General features: G+C 55.3%; 4 protein-coding genes across 4 annotated transcripts; 2 read left to right on the top strand and 2 right to left on the bottom strand.

Annotated features, from left to right (window-relative positions):
- The first annotated feature begins 38 nt into the window (after nucleotides 1–38).
- Nucleotides 39–983, top strand: BDV14DRAFT_179410 (HAD family hydrolase). Its single transcript, XM_073769760.1, has one exon. It carries the CDS (start codon nucleotides 215–217, stop codon nucleotides 974–976), a length of 762 nt encoding a protein of 253 aa, XP_073624815.1. The 5' UTR covers nucleotides 39–214; the 3' UTR covers nucleotides 977–983.
- A 1,092-nt stretch (nucleotides 984–2,075) lies between these two features.
- Nucleotides 2,076–3,153, bottom strand: BDV14DRAFT_179409 (CinA family protein). The gene is made up of 4 exons (XM_073769759.1): nucleotides 3,023–3,153; nucleotides 2,888–2,962; nucleotides 2,637–2,827; nucleotides 2,076–2,561 (listed from the first exon to the last, which is right to left on the bottom strand). The coding sequence occupies exons 1-4, from the start codon at nucleotides 3,116–3,118 to the stop codon at nucleotides 2,402–2,404; spliced, it is 522 nt and encodes a 173-aa protein (XP_073624814.1). The 5' UTR covers nucleotides 3,119–3,153; the 3' UTR covers nucleotides 2,076–2,401.
- A 225-nt stretch (nucleotides 3,154–3,378) lies between these two features.
- Nucleotides 3,379–4,830, bottom strand: BDV14DRAFT_203316 (transferase family-domain-containing protein; the record flags this gene model as incomplete). Its single annotated transcript, XM_073774257.1, has 1 exon — nucleotides 3,379–4,830. One exon carries the CDS (start codon nucleotides 4,828–4,830, stop codon nucleotides 3,379–3,381), a length of 1,452 nt encoding a protein of 483 aa, XP_073624813.1.
- A 761-nt stretch (nucleotides 4,831–5,591) lies between these two features.
- On the top strand, nucleotides 5,592–14,015 carry BDV14DRAFT_210828 (uncharacterized protein; the record flags this gene model as incomplete). Its single annotated transcript, XM_073775979.1, has 8 exons — nucleotides 5,592–5,774; nucleotides 5,834–6,087; nucleotides 6,156–6,658; nucleotides 6,723–6,970; nucleotides 7,030–8,267; nucleotides 8,298–12,633; nucleotides 12,713–13,027; nucleotides 13,089–14,015. The coding sequence occupies 8 exons, from the start codon at nucleotides 5,592–5,594 to the stop codon at nucleotides 14,013–14,015; spliced, it is 8,004 nt and encodes a 2,667-aa protein (XP_073624812.1).
- Nucleotides 14,016–14,055: the final 40 nt, after the last annotated feature.

Here is a 14,055-nt window from a genome sequence, read left to right as displayed (position 1 = left end):
GTCGACATAATTTATGCTACACCCCCTGGAGTAGGAACGTTCGGCCATCGCTACCTAGTACTATGTAAACTGTATTACAATGAGTCACGGTGGGTCATATATGCAAGTCGCAAAGTACTAAATCTGAGCCAGCCTCATTACCCTCCGAATCTTCATGTCAAGCTGAATCACAGCATCGCAGGTCCCAGCAAACTCAGCAATCCCCACAGGCACTATGTCACCGTCGCCCACTGCTCCAAGCGCAGCCCACTCGCGGCTCCAAAGCATCCAATGGGCAGCCTTTGATCTCGACGACACAATCCACGAGTTCCGCCTCGCATCAAGAGCCGCTTCCCAGGCCATATTCGAAGTAATCCACCGCGAGCACAACATCCCGATCGAGGACCTGCAGGGCGACTACAGCGCTATACTGGCAACGCACACCACGAACGCCTTTTCCGACGGAAGGACGTCAACAGAGTATAGACGCGACCGGTTCGAAGCTCTCTTCCGCGGTAGAGGGATTGTCGCAAGTGAAGAAAGCCTGACGAGTCTTCTATTGATTTACAAGGATGCCTTGAGCGAGGCACTGAGACCAAAGCCCAATGCTCTAACGACTCTCCAAAGCCTGAAGGAACAAGGCAAAACCATCATCATCATAACAGAAGGCCCGCGAGACGCGCAAGAGTGGACACTTGAGCAGCTGGGTGTGCTACCATACGTCGATATCCTAGCTACATCCAACGATGTGGGCAAGACCAAAGTCGACGGGCTTGTAGGGCAGGTTATCCGGGGTGCTGGGCTGAGCCCAAGGGAGGGCGTTTACATAGGTGATAATCTAGAAAGGGACATCTTGCCTGCGATCGCGGAGGGGATTGACGCAGCCCACTATAATGAGGGTCTGGAGGGCGAACTAGAAGGGGGATTTAGTACGGATGGGTATATTTCGGTTAATAGCTGGGACGTGCTGGCTCGATTATTGGGCAGTCCAAGATAGTAGGGAGGAAGTAGACCGGTGCCGGAGAAGTTTAATATACGAGATTGAGTAACGTACTTTCGGTCGTCCACTTATATCAACTAGATCCAGCGTCCTAGATCAACCCGAAGAATGTTGACACATTGCCCGCCCAGCCCAAGCGATGCTGACGTGCTCTCAACCCAAAAGGCTGAACCTGATCTTTAACCTTCGTACCTAGTTCCGGTCTAAATTCCCTAGCATCGCCTGGGGCATTGGCCGGTGCATCAGATTAACCACTCACGGCCCGAAAAGGCTGGGATGGAACCCACAGACCGGTCACGGAAATGCAAGCAGAGTCCCAACCAGCAGTCCAGCAAGCCTTCAGTCCTCCACCTCCGCGGCTGAGTTTGCCAGGAGGCCGTACCGGAGCTGGGTCGCCGTAGTGTACTGTAGCGTCCTCCTGAATCTCCAGTCACCTCCTCAAAGAAGTTAAGGGCGAGGGAGGCATCTGCGTTTCCCCACCGCTGAACGGGCTAGAACTCGCGACCGACATGTTTGTATCTTTCGAAACGCTCGGGGATCACCGGTAATGGGTGCGTTCAACGTCGGTAGATGAGGCTCGTCGGGAACATACGGAATGTATCAGTATGCTAATGTGCACTACGCTGTGCCAATCGAGCTTCACCAGAAATATGTTGCACGATTGGCTCAGCCTTCCAGCCCCCAGCTCTGGGTTAGTAGACTTACGCGTCAGTTTTGGGGCATTCTAGCCTTGTCAAGGGTATAGCGTTTGACTTGGAAAGACAAGACGGCTGCCTCAGTGATATCACACGTCTTGATACTACCAGGTCATGAGAACGATGTCTAGCGGGCTCTTTCTTTTGAAGTTGCCGCCAGCTTTAACGTAACCCCAAAGGGAGTCCAATTCCAAATCTTTATTGACCTACCTTCTTACTCTTTACCAGCACCACTTATCCAACCTATCATACTGTTATCGACCGAAGGTCTTTCACTACCATTTAGTACACCCGGCTCTCCAAAAGAGCCATCAGTACGAATCCACCACTCGGTTTCTTAGACCAATTTGTGTGGACTTGTAAGCTCAGCTACGTCAATCTTTTACAGACATGAGATTCATTTTCTTTCTTAAACAGCATCGGCCTTTGATCCGCTACTCAGCTCCTGACTGTTCATCCGGACTCGTCTTGCTCCTGGTTGACGCAAAAATCTGAGGTACTATACCTACCTTGGCTGATCCCCTATAATTTCGAGCGGACGTTCCTGAGCAAAATTTAACATGCGTTTACATGATCCGAAAATGAGGCTTAACGTTGGTAGCTTCACTCACGGACAATCGAGTCCTATCCCAGATTCACAGATAATGGTGCTGGCCTACTATTCTGAACAGGAGGCCGGCCTACCACACTATCTGGCGAGGGACTCTGATCCACGCAAAAGTGAAAACTACAAAGAAGCACCCCCAGACTGGCTCAGAACATCCCTTAGCAACTTCAAAGCCTCCTCCGCAAACCGAACCATATTTCCCGCCCGATCATTACTCCCCGTCTCGACCTCCTTAGTTACCGGCCCATTGGGAGTCGAGATCGCGAGCGCAACATACCCGCTGGCAGCAAACGAAAACATCAGCAAACCATGAAGCTCCCAGAGTCCTCTGACAAATAGAGAGAAGAATACTTACGGCGTCCGATTCCTCGTCGTGCCTCCCGTTGGCCCCGCAGTTCCGCTCTCGGAAATCGCATACGTGCTCTCAAGCGTCTTCCGGGTATGCTCGGCAAGCCCAGAGACAATTTCAGTTGTTGGACCGGAGTAGTTTTCGATATTTGCCTTTGTCCAGCCTGCGAAGGCGAGGCGGGATTCGAGGGTGTAGACCTGTTGCAATGTTAGCCGGCATCATTTGGTCGGTTGGAGAAGTAGGGTCAAGGTAGGTACAGTTAGTCCGCCTTTGTATATAGCTGATGCGCCTGCGACGGAGAGGAGGGAGGCTGAGATGAGACCTCCTGCTGCCTGGATAACAGTTAGTGATTGATATCGAGTGGTAAGGAAGGAAGCGGGGACTGGACGGACCGTCTCGGCTACGGAAACGGTCTCATTGCGGGACTTGAGGAGGACATAGATCTCGTGGGCGAGAGTTTGCAAAGTAGCTGGAGGGAATTCGGTCATGATTATCGAGTATAAGGGTGTTTGGGATTGGCAATGGGTTGTTGATGAAGAAGAGAGCAGTTCAAGTTCAAGCGGGGTAGAAATGTGGTTAGTAATCAGTGATGCAATGTTTGCTGTGTATATAGAACGAATGGGTTATTTCCACTATCTATTTCTCTGGTGATATTCTGTCCACCATCCTTATGTTAACAGTTAACAGTCTGAGGTCACTGCCATTCAACGAAATCAGGCAGGTAGTTAGTAAAAAAAGACAAAAACCATCACTCAACAAGATCCACCCACCCAGTCCACTCCCCATCCCCCCTCAACCGCTCACAAGCCTCCTGCCCAGCCCAAAGCTGAATCTCCATTCCCCCATCCAAAGCCGGTACAAGCACCGCAAACCCATCCGCGAAAGCCGGAAATGCCCACCGCAGCCCCCTAGCCACACCCAACCCTCCACCCCACTCACACCGCGCCAGCATGTCGACCATCTGCGCCGGACTCGTGGTCACCAGGTCATGCCCCAATGGCGGAACAAGCCCATTTGCAACGGCGGAATTGGCCTGGATGGCACGCGTGAGTCTCCAGATCCGATCGGGGGCCCAGGACGCGACTGATTCCGAGACTTTGGTTGCGAGTTCGTAGAGCGTGCCGCCTGGCGCAGAAGTGTTGTCTTGCAATTTCGTTGCTGGTGCAGCTGCGCGGGCCATGACGATGGCGTTTCCGGGGAAGTCATCTGGCAGTGGCGGGTCCATGCGCGTTCTCACATTCACGGCTGTATAGAGGGAGCTTGTTGGTGCTGAGAGTGAGGCTGAAGCTGAGCACCCCATCTGCGAGAGTCCGATGCGCGCCCGCGAAAGACTCATCCAGACAAGGACGGAAATGGCATTGTTATCGGTGACTGAGGGTAAGCCTGGCGAGGGGGGCGCAGCAACCTGCCGCAGGCGGTCGAGACTCTCCTTGGAAAGACGCCAGTGCGTGTATTGCAGGGCCTTTGCTAGGCCCTGGTGGTCCCCTGCAACTGCAAGGTCCATGATTCTTTTCTGCAGTGACAGCGGTGCACCAAGGGAGCCGGGGTAGCAGTCTGCCAGTGTGTAATCTGGCGCGGGAGTGCCGAAGTCGTATGTATTGCGCACGGTATCTGAACTACTTCCGCCGGTGGCCACGATGCATCCGTCTGCTGCGGCGGCTGTGTGGCGGGCCCAGATCTCTAGGAAATTGCCAATGGCAGGCCCGTCGACGACCGAGTGGTGGATGCAGAAGCCTAGTACGAGACCGCCGGTTATGAAGGTTGTCTGTACTGATAGCGCAGGGCTCCGCGTCTCGGAATGGGCGAGGGAACCAGGGGGCATGAATTGCTCAACGGGGAGCGCACCGAGCGGGAAGTGGCGGGCAGCAAGATCAGAAAATGACACGTTGGGGGCGTCGGCTGTGTAGAACCATACGCCGGCGTCATTGCTGTATTCGAGCTGGATGAAGTCGTCTTCACCACCAGGTGAACATGGCACGATATCCGCGGCTAGAAAATCCAATTCTACCAGCGTGGAGGACAGCCCGGTCTTCAGGCTGTCGATAATGGTGTTTCTAGCAGCTGCTGGGTCTGTTTCAAAGATGCACAATATGGGAAGTACGACTCGAATCATGTACTGGTCCAGGGGGGTGAGGTGTCCGGTGCCTGGCACCAGAGGAAACGCCGGCCGCACAAACGTCTTGGGGGATATGCTGGACATTGTGGCTCGACTGCTCTTCTACACCTCTCAACTGCGCATGCAGGTTAATGTATAGAAGCCATCCAAACTAACCGACCTCGCAGCTTGCTTTTCCGAGCCAAGGGACCCGGCATTGGCGTGAGATGTGAGATATCCCATGTAACAGCAATTGGTGCCGCAGCGCATCATACTAAACAACGTATATAAGATATCCAGAGCATGTGATAAGCAGGTCTCCTTACCGGTGAATATCAACTGTAAGACAAAGTAAGCGTTGTGATGAGTCGCAAACTCTGCTGCAACATGACTCTCTCAATCAGCACGACTGATGACGGATTGCTTGATATTTCCCCTCAGGGGGTTGAACAGGCCCGTCCATGAGAGCTTGGAGTAACAGATGCTATGTGCCAACGTCGTACGAGAGCTCTGCCCTACACTCCAAGCTGCCGAGGCTTCGGACCGCCCCACGTTACAATTGATGATACAGAGTGTGGCCACTAGTGAAATGAGAACCAATGGCTGTAGCCTCTTCTACACCGTTGTATGAGAGAGTTGCATGTAGTCCTTACTCGGTAATAAGTGAGTTCAGCTCGAGCAGACCCCGAAATCCCTTAGAATGGCTTGGACGGATGATGTTCACATATACTAGCGACAATGCATAAATATTGGGCTGAGCCCATCAGCATCTACGGCAACTCTCATCTTCAGGCATCTCTCGCATCTGACGAAGACCTACAGACAATAGCACACCGATCCAATCTCTTAATTACATTTCCACCAGCATGGCAGACCCGTTGGAGCCCATTGCCATCATCGGTCTCTCGTGCAGATTCTCCGGTACAGCAAGCAACGAACATGGATTCTGGAAGCTGCTCTCCAAGGGCATGACTACATGGACGAACAATGCGGGCAACCGCTTCCGGCTTTCGTCCTTCTGGCATCCTGATGCAGGGCGTCTCGGTTCGGTATTGTTTCACCACTCCCCTGCCCTGTATAGTACGTGGTTGATGAATTATCCTTCTAGACAAATACGCAAGGACTGCATCTCCTCCAAGAAGACCCCGCGCTCTTCGACAACGACTTCTTCGGCATCAGCGGCATCGAAGCTAAAGCCATCGACCCGCAGCAGCGCCTCCTGCTCGAGGTTGCGTACGAAGCTTTTGAAAACGCCGGCCTGCCATTATCAGCCCTACAAGGCACAAACACAGGCGTATACTGCGCCGTGACCTACGCAGACTACGACCAGATCCTCGGTCGTGATGCCGACGTTTCACCAACGTAAGTAATGCAGCAGTAGCAGCAGCTATAGGCACTTTTCACCTCACTAACAAACCATCCGGGTATAGCTACCGCTTCACGGGAACAGGCCCCTCCATGATCTCTAACCGCATCTCATACAGCTTCGACCTGCGCGGCCCCAGCATAACACTCGACACCGCATGCTCAAGCACCCTCGTCGCGCTGCACGAAGCCTGCCGTGCCCTTCGCACAGGCGACATGGAGACGGCTCTTGTCGGCGGGACGAGCCTAATCCTCGACGCCGACAAATGCATGGCCATGTCGGCGATGACATTCCTTTCTCCGCACGGACGGTGCTACGCGTTTGATTCTCGCGCGAACGGGTATGGGCGGGGCGAGGGTGTTGCAGCGGTCATTTTGAAGCCTCTAACGGCTGCTTTGAGAGACGGAGACTCTATCCGCGCTTGTATAAGGGGGTCTGCTGTGGGAAGCGATGGTCGCACGCCGGGGATTACCATGCCATCACCTCAGGCACAGCTTTGGGCGATGAGGCGTGCCTATGAGGTTGCGGGGTTGGATCCCAGGGAGACGTTTTATGTTGAGGCTCATGGTGAGATATTGACCTCGTTGTTTTGTTGTTTGTTGATTGAACATAGCACTGATAACGCTTGTAGGCACGGGCACCACGGCCGGAGACGGATGCGAGGCAGCCTCGTTCTCGCAGGTCTTTTGCAAGGGGCGGTCCATAGATCAGGCTCTGTATGTTGGGAGCGTAAAGTCGAATATTGGCCATACGGAACCTACGTCCGGTCTTGCGTCGTTGATCAAAGCTGTGCTTGTGTTGGAGAACGAGACGGTCCCTCCGAATCCGACGTTCAAGTCACCCAACCCAGCGCTGCATCTGGATAAGGCTGGAATAGTGGTAAGCAAGGCAATGTCTCATACGTTGAACTAGTGCTTATTAATTTATCTGTGATCAAGATCCCAACCAAGCTCATAAGATGGCCCGCCGGAATCGCCAAAAGGGCTTCGGTAAACAGTACAGGGTACGGCGGCACCAATGCGCACGTCATTGTCGAGTCTCGCCGTGATTGGAGTTTGAACAATGGTAATGTGCATAATGGATGTGCAAACGAAAACCAGCTGCGTATCTTTCTTTTCACGCACCAGCGCGAGCATGGCCTTCAGAAAATGGCAGCTATATGGAAGCGCTTCCTGATGGAGCATCAGGGAACAGCCCAGCCACCGTCTCTAGGCGGCCTTGCATACGCCCTCGGGGCACGGCGATCCCTATTCACCTATCGGGCAGCCGTGGTAGCCAGCGACCTGGACGGTCTTGTTGCGGGTCTTCGCGGGCTCGAGTATGGCTCTTCTGTCCGACCTACAAAGACGAGCTCCTCCCCTAGAATTTGCTACGTCTTTACAGGACAGGGAGCGCAGTGGGCTGGAATGGGCCGAGAGTTACTCTCTGCCTATCCGGTCTTTGAGCATTCTATGAGCCGGTCAGAAAAACATCTGCATTTGCTTGGTGCAAGATGGGCACTACTCGACGAGCTTGCGAAGTCCGAGGCGTCCTCGCGACTAGGCGAGGCCGAACTTGCGCAGCCCTGTACCACTGCTGTCCAGATAGCACTAGTTGACCTGTTGGCGTCGTTTGGCGTGTCCCCTGCTCAAGTTTGTGGCCATTCCAGCGGGGAAATTGCTGCGGCATATTGTCTGGGCGTGCTGTCGGCCGCAGACGCAATGAAGGTCGCTTACTTTCGCGGGCTGAGCGTCAATAAGCTTCGCGAGATGGCGCCTGATCTGCGCGGGGGAATGCTTGCCGTTGGAATATCCCAGTCTGATGCTACTGGTCGTGTGCAGGGGGCTGCTTGCCAGGGGAAACTCACCGTCGCATGCATCAACAGTCCCCAGAGCGTGACTGTCTCGGGGGACCTTTCTTCCATCAACCAACTCAGCAAGACACTCGACGAAGAAGGAGTCTTTAACCGGAGACTAATGGTGGACGTGGCATATCACTCGTACCACATGGAAACGGTGGCGTCGTTCTATCGCGACGCAATCAGCGACGTGAGCGTGCAGCCCTTGAAACAGGGCATCTCAATGGCTTCAGCAGTCACTGGTAGCCTTGTAGAGGAGCAAGCCGACCTCGGTCCTAACTACTGGGTGCAGAATCTAGTTCGCCCCGTGCGGTTCTCGGACTCGCTTACCCAGGCCTTGTGCAAAATGCAGCAATCTGCCTCACACAGCCTGGTCCTCGAGATAGGACCTCATGCTGCGCTTAAGGGCCCCATTGCCCAAACCCTCAGGGCCAACGCGCCATCGACATCAACCAGCTACCACAGCTGTCTAGTCCGGAACCAAGACGCTGTAGCTACAGTTCTTACAGCCGTAGGGGCAATGGTTTCCCACGGCGTGCCCATATCTCTAGACATAATCAACAACAACAACAGAGCCAGCAGCCCTCAATATCAATCCCACCCCGTTCAGCTCCCCGCAAAACTCCCTTCATACAACTGGCACCACGAGCAGCGCCACTGGAGCGAGTCCAGACGAAGCATACAGTACCGCTCTAGACCATTCCCACGGCATGCCCTGCTAGGCTCCTTTGCGCAGGATAGTATCAGCGCCGAGCCCACCTGGCACAATTACATCCGGCTGAGCGAAACGCCCTGGCTCACTGGGCATAGGGTCGACGGGGCCACCCTCTTCGGGTCCCCAGGGTACATAAGCATGGTCGTTGAGGCGCTACGGCAGACGATCGCGCTAAGCAACGCACGCTGGAACGAGCAGACTGTTATATTCAAGGATATCACATTTGCTAGTCCGTTGCTGTTATCGTCGGATGCGAATGGGGTGGAGGTTCTCACGCGGCTGAGGCGCTTGGCTTTGCCCTCCTCCTCCTCTTCCTTTTCGACTCCCATGTCAAAAGAGGCACATCCACCCTGGCACGAATTCTGCATATCCAGCATCTCACTTGAAAACAGAGCAACAGAGCATTGCCGGGGTCTAGTGAGACTGCAGGACTCCAAATCTCTCCCTGCCCTCTCTACCCACGAAAAACCAACCATAAGCACTACCAAACACACCCTCTGGAACCGTTTAACCGTCCCAAGCATATACCGCGAGCTCGACAGCAAAGGCATCACATACTCAGGCGCATACCTCTGCGTACGATCCATCCGCGCCTGTCCGGGCCACTCAGTCGTCGAGGTCGAAGTTCCCGATATGCAGCCGCTGTTGCCAACGGGTCACAACCACAACCACCACAGCAGGAACGCGCAGACCGACCAAATCCACCCCGTGGCTCTGGACGGGTGTTTCCAGGCTGTGTTCCCGTGTCTCAAGGCCGCGGGGTGGCTTGACCAGACGCGGGTTCTGACGGGCATTGAAGAGGTTCGTGTTTCGACGGGGTGTGCCGGGGCTGTTGCGGCTGGTGATGTTTTGAGTGTACGTGCGAGCGCAGCGGAATGTGGACCTGGCCAGCATGTTGCAAGGTTTACGGCGTTTGCAAATCCAAGTACAAGTACCGGTGAACAGAAGAAGGGCCAGGACGGGGACCTGAACCAGGACAGTTGTGCCGTATTTGCCGTTCGGGGCGCTACGTTCTCTGCTGTGGGCCGGGGCGAGACACCCAGTGTCCGCGATGAAAGGATTAGGCCGCTATGTCACAGGGTAGACTGGGCTCTTGACCCCTTTTCTTCCCCCGCCGAGGCGATTATTGCTCATTGTCGTCGTCAAAGGAGGGGATCAGATCCAGACGGTCATCATCCCAGACTCAGGGCTCATGCAGATGCAGATGCGGTTGCGTATTGCCAGAGTATTATCAAAGCAACGCTGACCGGGCTAACATCGACAGATGAGGCAGCTGTGAGCGGTGCTGCTCACCGAGGCCTTCTAAACTGGATGCGGCTGCAAGATATATCCGCCGCTGTACCGCTCAGCGAGGAACTAGAAAGCGCAGTTGAGGCCTCAGGGGCCCAGGGCCGCGCGCTGGTTCGGATAGGCCGCCACTTGGGGGATATCCTGGCCGGCAGAGCTGATCCAATGACATTGCTTTCGCAGAATGGTCTTCTTGACCGGGTATATATCGAGCACGAAGGGTTCAAGCGCTGCTACGCCCAACTTGCTGAATATGTCCGGCTCGCGAGATTCAAGGTCCCCGGCTTACGGGTGTTGGTGGTTGGAGGGGGTCAGGGCCCGAGCAGCTTGACCCTGACGCTGCTAGAAGCTCTGTACGGCGGTTCCTCTACAACCACTATTCCTCCTGAGAACTTCGTCTGCACAGCCGTCTCCTCAGAGCTACTGGAATCAACAAAACAGCAAGTCGGCAAGTTCGCGCCACTCGTCACGTTCCAGCAGCTAGACGTCTTTGAGTCCTCCGCATCACAAGGGTTTCAGCCTGACTCGTTTGATTTGATTGTTGTCTCGGACGCCTTGCGCGCTGCTTCAGGCATTGAGGCACGTCTCGCTAACATCAGGACGCTTCTCAAACCGGGGGGACGGGTTGCTCTTATTGAGTGCACGCGGCAGACACTACGCGGGGGACTCATCTTTGGTGGGATGGATGGATGGCGGCCTCGAATGAATGCTACTACTTGGAATGGAGCTTTAAAGGAGAGCGGCTTCGCGGGCGTAGCGCTCGAAATGAAAGATTATGATTCTGACGACGTGCATGAGAGCAGTGTCTTGGTCGCTGTTGCCGCCAACCATGACAAGACAGACAACGACAACGACAACGCGACCACAGCCCAGTCTCATGGCGATGGCGGGAAGATCTCAATCATTACCGCCGCCAACAGCAAAGACCAAGATGAGCTGGCCAGCCATCTAACCACATACATACACAGACAGAAGCCCAAAGCCCTCATCTCTACAGTTCCCCTGTCATCGGTTGAAGGACGCAGCCTCCACCAGCCAAGTACCAGCCACACAATCATCGTGCTCCTCGAAGCAACGGCAGATTTCCTCATGAATCCGCCTAGCTCGAACGCATGGGTTACAATCCGAGATATACTCTGCAACGCAGCGACAGTGCTCTGGGTTTCCAGCGGCGGTGCAATGGCCTGCCCCTCTCCACAACAAGCCCTCATAACAGGGCTAGCACGTAGTCTGCGGTCCGAGAACCACGGTATCAACCTGCATGTACTTGATCTCGAGCATGATGCGGTCTCCGCTACTTCCGTATCCCAGGCTGCCGAGGATATTGTGCAGGTCTACAGCAGGGTTATTACACAAAGTACAGACTCACACTCAGCCTGGGAATACGAACTCGCGATCCGAGACCGAGGCTTGTACATCCCGCGTTTGGTCCCCGATGAGGCCTGTAACGAGTACATCCGCGACACGGTGTCGAGATACCACCCGCGTCTGGAATCGGGTATTGCTGCGGACCCGGACCGCGCACTAGAACTCCATATCCGGTCCCCTGGCGCTTGGGATACCCTGTTTTGGAAGGACGCGGTTGGTGCCGATACTGCCAGTGTCACTGCCACCACCCTGGCACCGACACAGATTTCAGTGCGCGTCGAGTACGCTGCTGTGAGTGTCAGGACATACATGGTTGCAGCAGGCCATCTCAGCGGCAGCAGCAGCAGCAGCAAAAGGCCTCCACCCCTCCTAACCACAGGCTCAGGAACAATCATAGCAGTCGGCGAAGCAGCCAAGGCCCACTTCTCCATCGGCGACGCAGTCTACCTCTTCGCTCCAAACGGGCTATCCACAACAACAACGATAGATATCGACCAAGGTCTCAATCACCCCTGCGCACTCCCAGTGCCCGTGCCACGGAGCATGACTCTCCAAGACGCAGCATCCACCCCGCTAGCCTACGCCACGGCGCTATTCAGCCTAAGAGACACAGCGCGCCTGCAAGAAGGCGAAACGGTCCTTGTGCATTCTGCCGCGACGGACCCCGTGGGCCAAGCAGCGGTTCAACTCGCGCGGTATTTCAGGGCGAAGGAGGTCCTTGTTACGGTTGGCAGCGAGGAAGAGCGCGTGTTCCTAGGGCAGACGGAGGCGGGGACGCTGCGTGTTTGCAGCGAGAATATCTTCTCGCTTGATGATGATGATGATGGTGATGATGGTAACGGCAACGGCAGCTTTGTGCAGCGCGTAATGCGCGCTACGCAGGGTAAGGGCGTGGATGTTATCCTGGTTACGTCTTCGCCGTCTGGAGGCGACGATAGAGTAGATTCGAAGGTCCTCGGTGCCCTGGCGCCGTTTGGTCGAGTCGTTGTCGTTGATGTCTCTAGTGGGTGTGGGTATGGGTGCAGGGGAAGGAGTACCGGCATTACCTTGGATAGCGTGGCCCACGCGCAGGCTGCAAGCTGTGCAGCGCGAAACATTACATTCAGCCGAGTCGACATGGCTGCTCTTGCTACTGAGAGGGGGACCCTTTTCCAAAGTCTCATGCGGACGGCGCTCGATATGCTCGGTTCTGGTTCAGGAGATGGACACCTGCAGCCCATCCAGCCTGTGAGCGTTGTGCATGCGGCAAACGTCGCGGATCACTTTGCGGCTATACAGGGCGGACGACAGCTTGGCCAGCTGCTTCTCAAGATCGACGATAGTGAGCCGTTGAATGTTCGTGTTCTCACCTACCATGCCCTATCTTGTCATGAATCCAGGAGCGAGATTAACTAATAGAACAAATGCACTACAGGTCCAACCGCAAAAGCCAACCCCGCCAGCCTTGGACCCGCGCGCCTCGTACCTCGTCACAGGCGGGACAGGGGGACTGGGCAAAGAACTCGTCAGGCACTTGGGAACTCTCGGCGCAAAGCAGATAATCACCTTATCGCGCTCTGGCGGGGACGCACCGGGGATCCAAGAGCTGGTCAATGAAATGCAGCAGGTGGGCGTCGAACTACGAATTGTAAAGGGCAACGTGTGCGACAGGGACGCAGTGGAGAGGGTCAAGGCTAGCACTGGCGAACGGCCTATTAGGGGTGTTGTGCATGGTGTTATGGATCTCAGTGTATGTCACCGGGCACCTATCTTTGAAACATATGTATGAGAAAGCCGGCTAATAAGAGCAGGACTCCCTCCTCCAATCCATGACCCAAACGCAATGGGCAGACGGCATCGCAGTAAAAGTTACAGGGACGCTGAACCTCGTCGACGCATTATCTACCCCCTCCCCCTCTACCCCCAGCGCCAGCAGCGCCAGGAACGCCAGCGCCCTAACATTCTTCATCCTCCTCGGCAGCACGGGCGCCATAACCGGGAACCAGGGGCAGGCAAACTACTGCGCAGGCAACACCTTCCAAGACGCCATCGCGCGGCACCACGCAAATAAAGGCCACCCCTTCCGCGCCATCGACGTCGGAATGGTTGCAGAGGTAGGGTCGACGGCTGAGAACGAGGCCGCGGCGCGCTTCGCATCGGCGCAGGGACACCGGTGGCATGGTGTGGCGCAGTTGCTTGCGGCCGTAGACTTTGCGATTGCGTATCCTAGGGCTGAGGGGCCGGATAAGGCGCAGGTTATGCTTGGTGCGCGGCGCGAGGGTCCGAATTTTGCTGGTGCAGATGGGAGTGCCCTGGGACAGAGGGGGGATGCGCGGTTCTCGCATATCTGGGCTGTCTCTTCGCAAGAACAATCAGATCAAGAAGTCGACACCAACAAAGACAAAGCAACAAACGAGCTCGAGATCCAAGCCGCAATAAGAACAGCCACCACCCCCAAAGCAGCAATCGAAGCAACGTACGCGGGTCTCCAGACGAAAGTCGCGCGGCTGCTGGACATGGCCGTCTCTGAGATCCAGCCGGATCGGTCTGTAGTGAGCTACGGCGTGGACTCGCTTATTGAGCTGCAGCTGCGCAATTGGATCTCGGGGGTTTTGGGGGGGCAGGTGACGACGCTGGAGTTGATGAGTTCGATGTCGGTGGTGCAGCTGGCTGAAGTGGTGGCCAGGAGGTCGAGATGGGTTGCGGCGGCGGTTTTTGCGGGGGATGGGCGTGATTGATTGCTTTTTCTGTATCTACGCATCATTCCCCATTCTGCAT

Source organism: Aspergillus stella-maris, assembly GCF_047715825.1.
Source record: "Aspergillus stella-maris strain CBS 113639 unplaced genomic scaffold BDV14scaffold_58, whole genome shotgun sequence".
Lineage (NCBI taxonomy): Eukaryota > Fungi > Ascomycota > Eurotiomycetes > Eurotiales > Aspergillaceae > Aspergillus > Aspergillus stella-maris.
Note: the sequence above shows the minus strand (reverse complement) of the source record. Positions and strands in the feature narration are given on the sequence as shown.

Excerpts from the sequence above, each read along its gene's own strand:
- BDV14DRAFT_179409 (XM_073769759.1), bottom strand. The coding sequence starts at position 3,118 with ATGACCGAATTCCCTCCAGCTACTTTGCAAACTCTCGCCCACGAGATC. Across the intron at positions 2,963-3,022 it reads CCGTTTCCGTAGCCGAGACG|GCAGCAGGAGGTCTCATCTC; the intron begins GTCCGTCCAGTC and ends ACTGTTATCCAG. Across the intron at positions 2,828-2,887 it reads TATACAAAGGCGGACTAACT|GTCTACACCCTCGAATCCCG; the intron begins GTACCTACCTTG and ends ACATTGCAACAG.
- BDV14DRAFT_179410 (XM_073769760.1), top strand. The coding sequence starts at position 215 with ATGTCACCGTCGCCCACTGCTCCAAGCGCAGCCCACTCGCGGCTCCAA.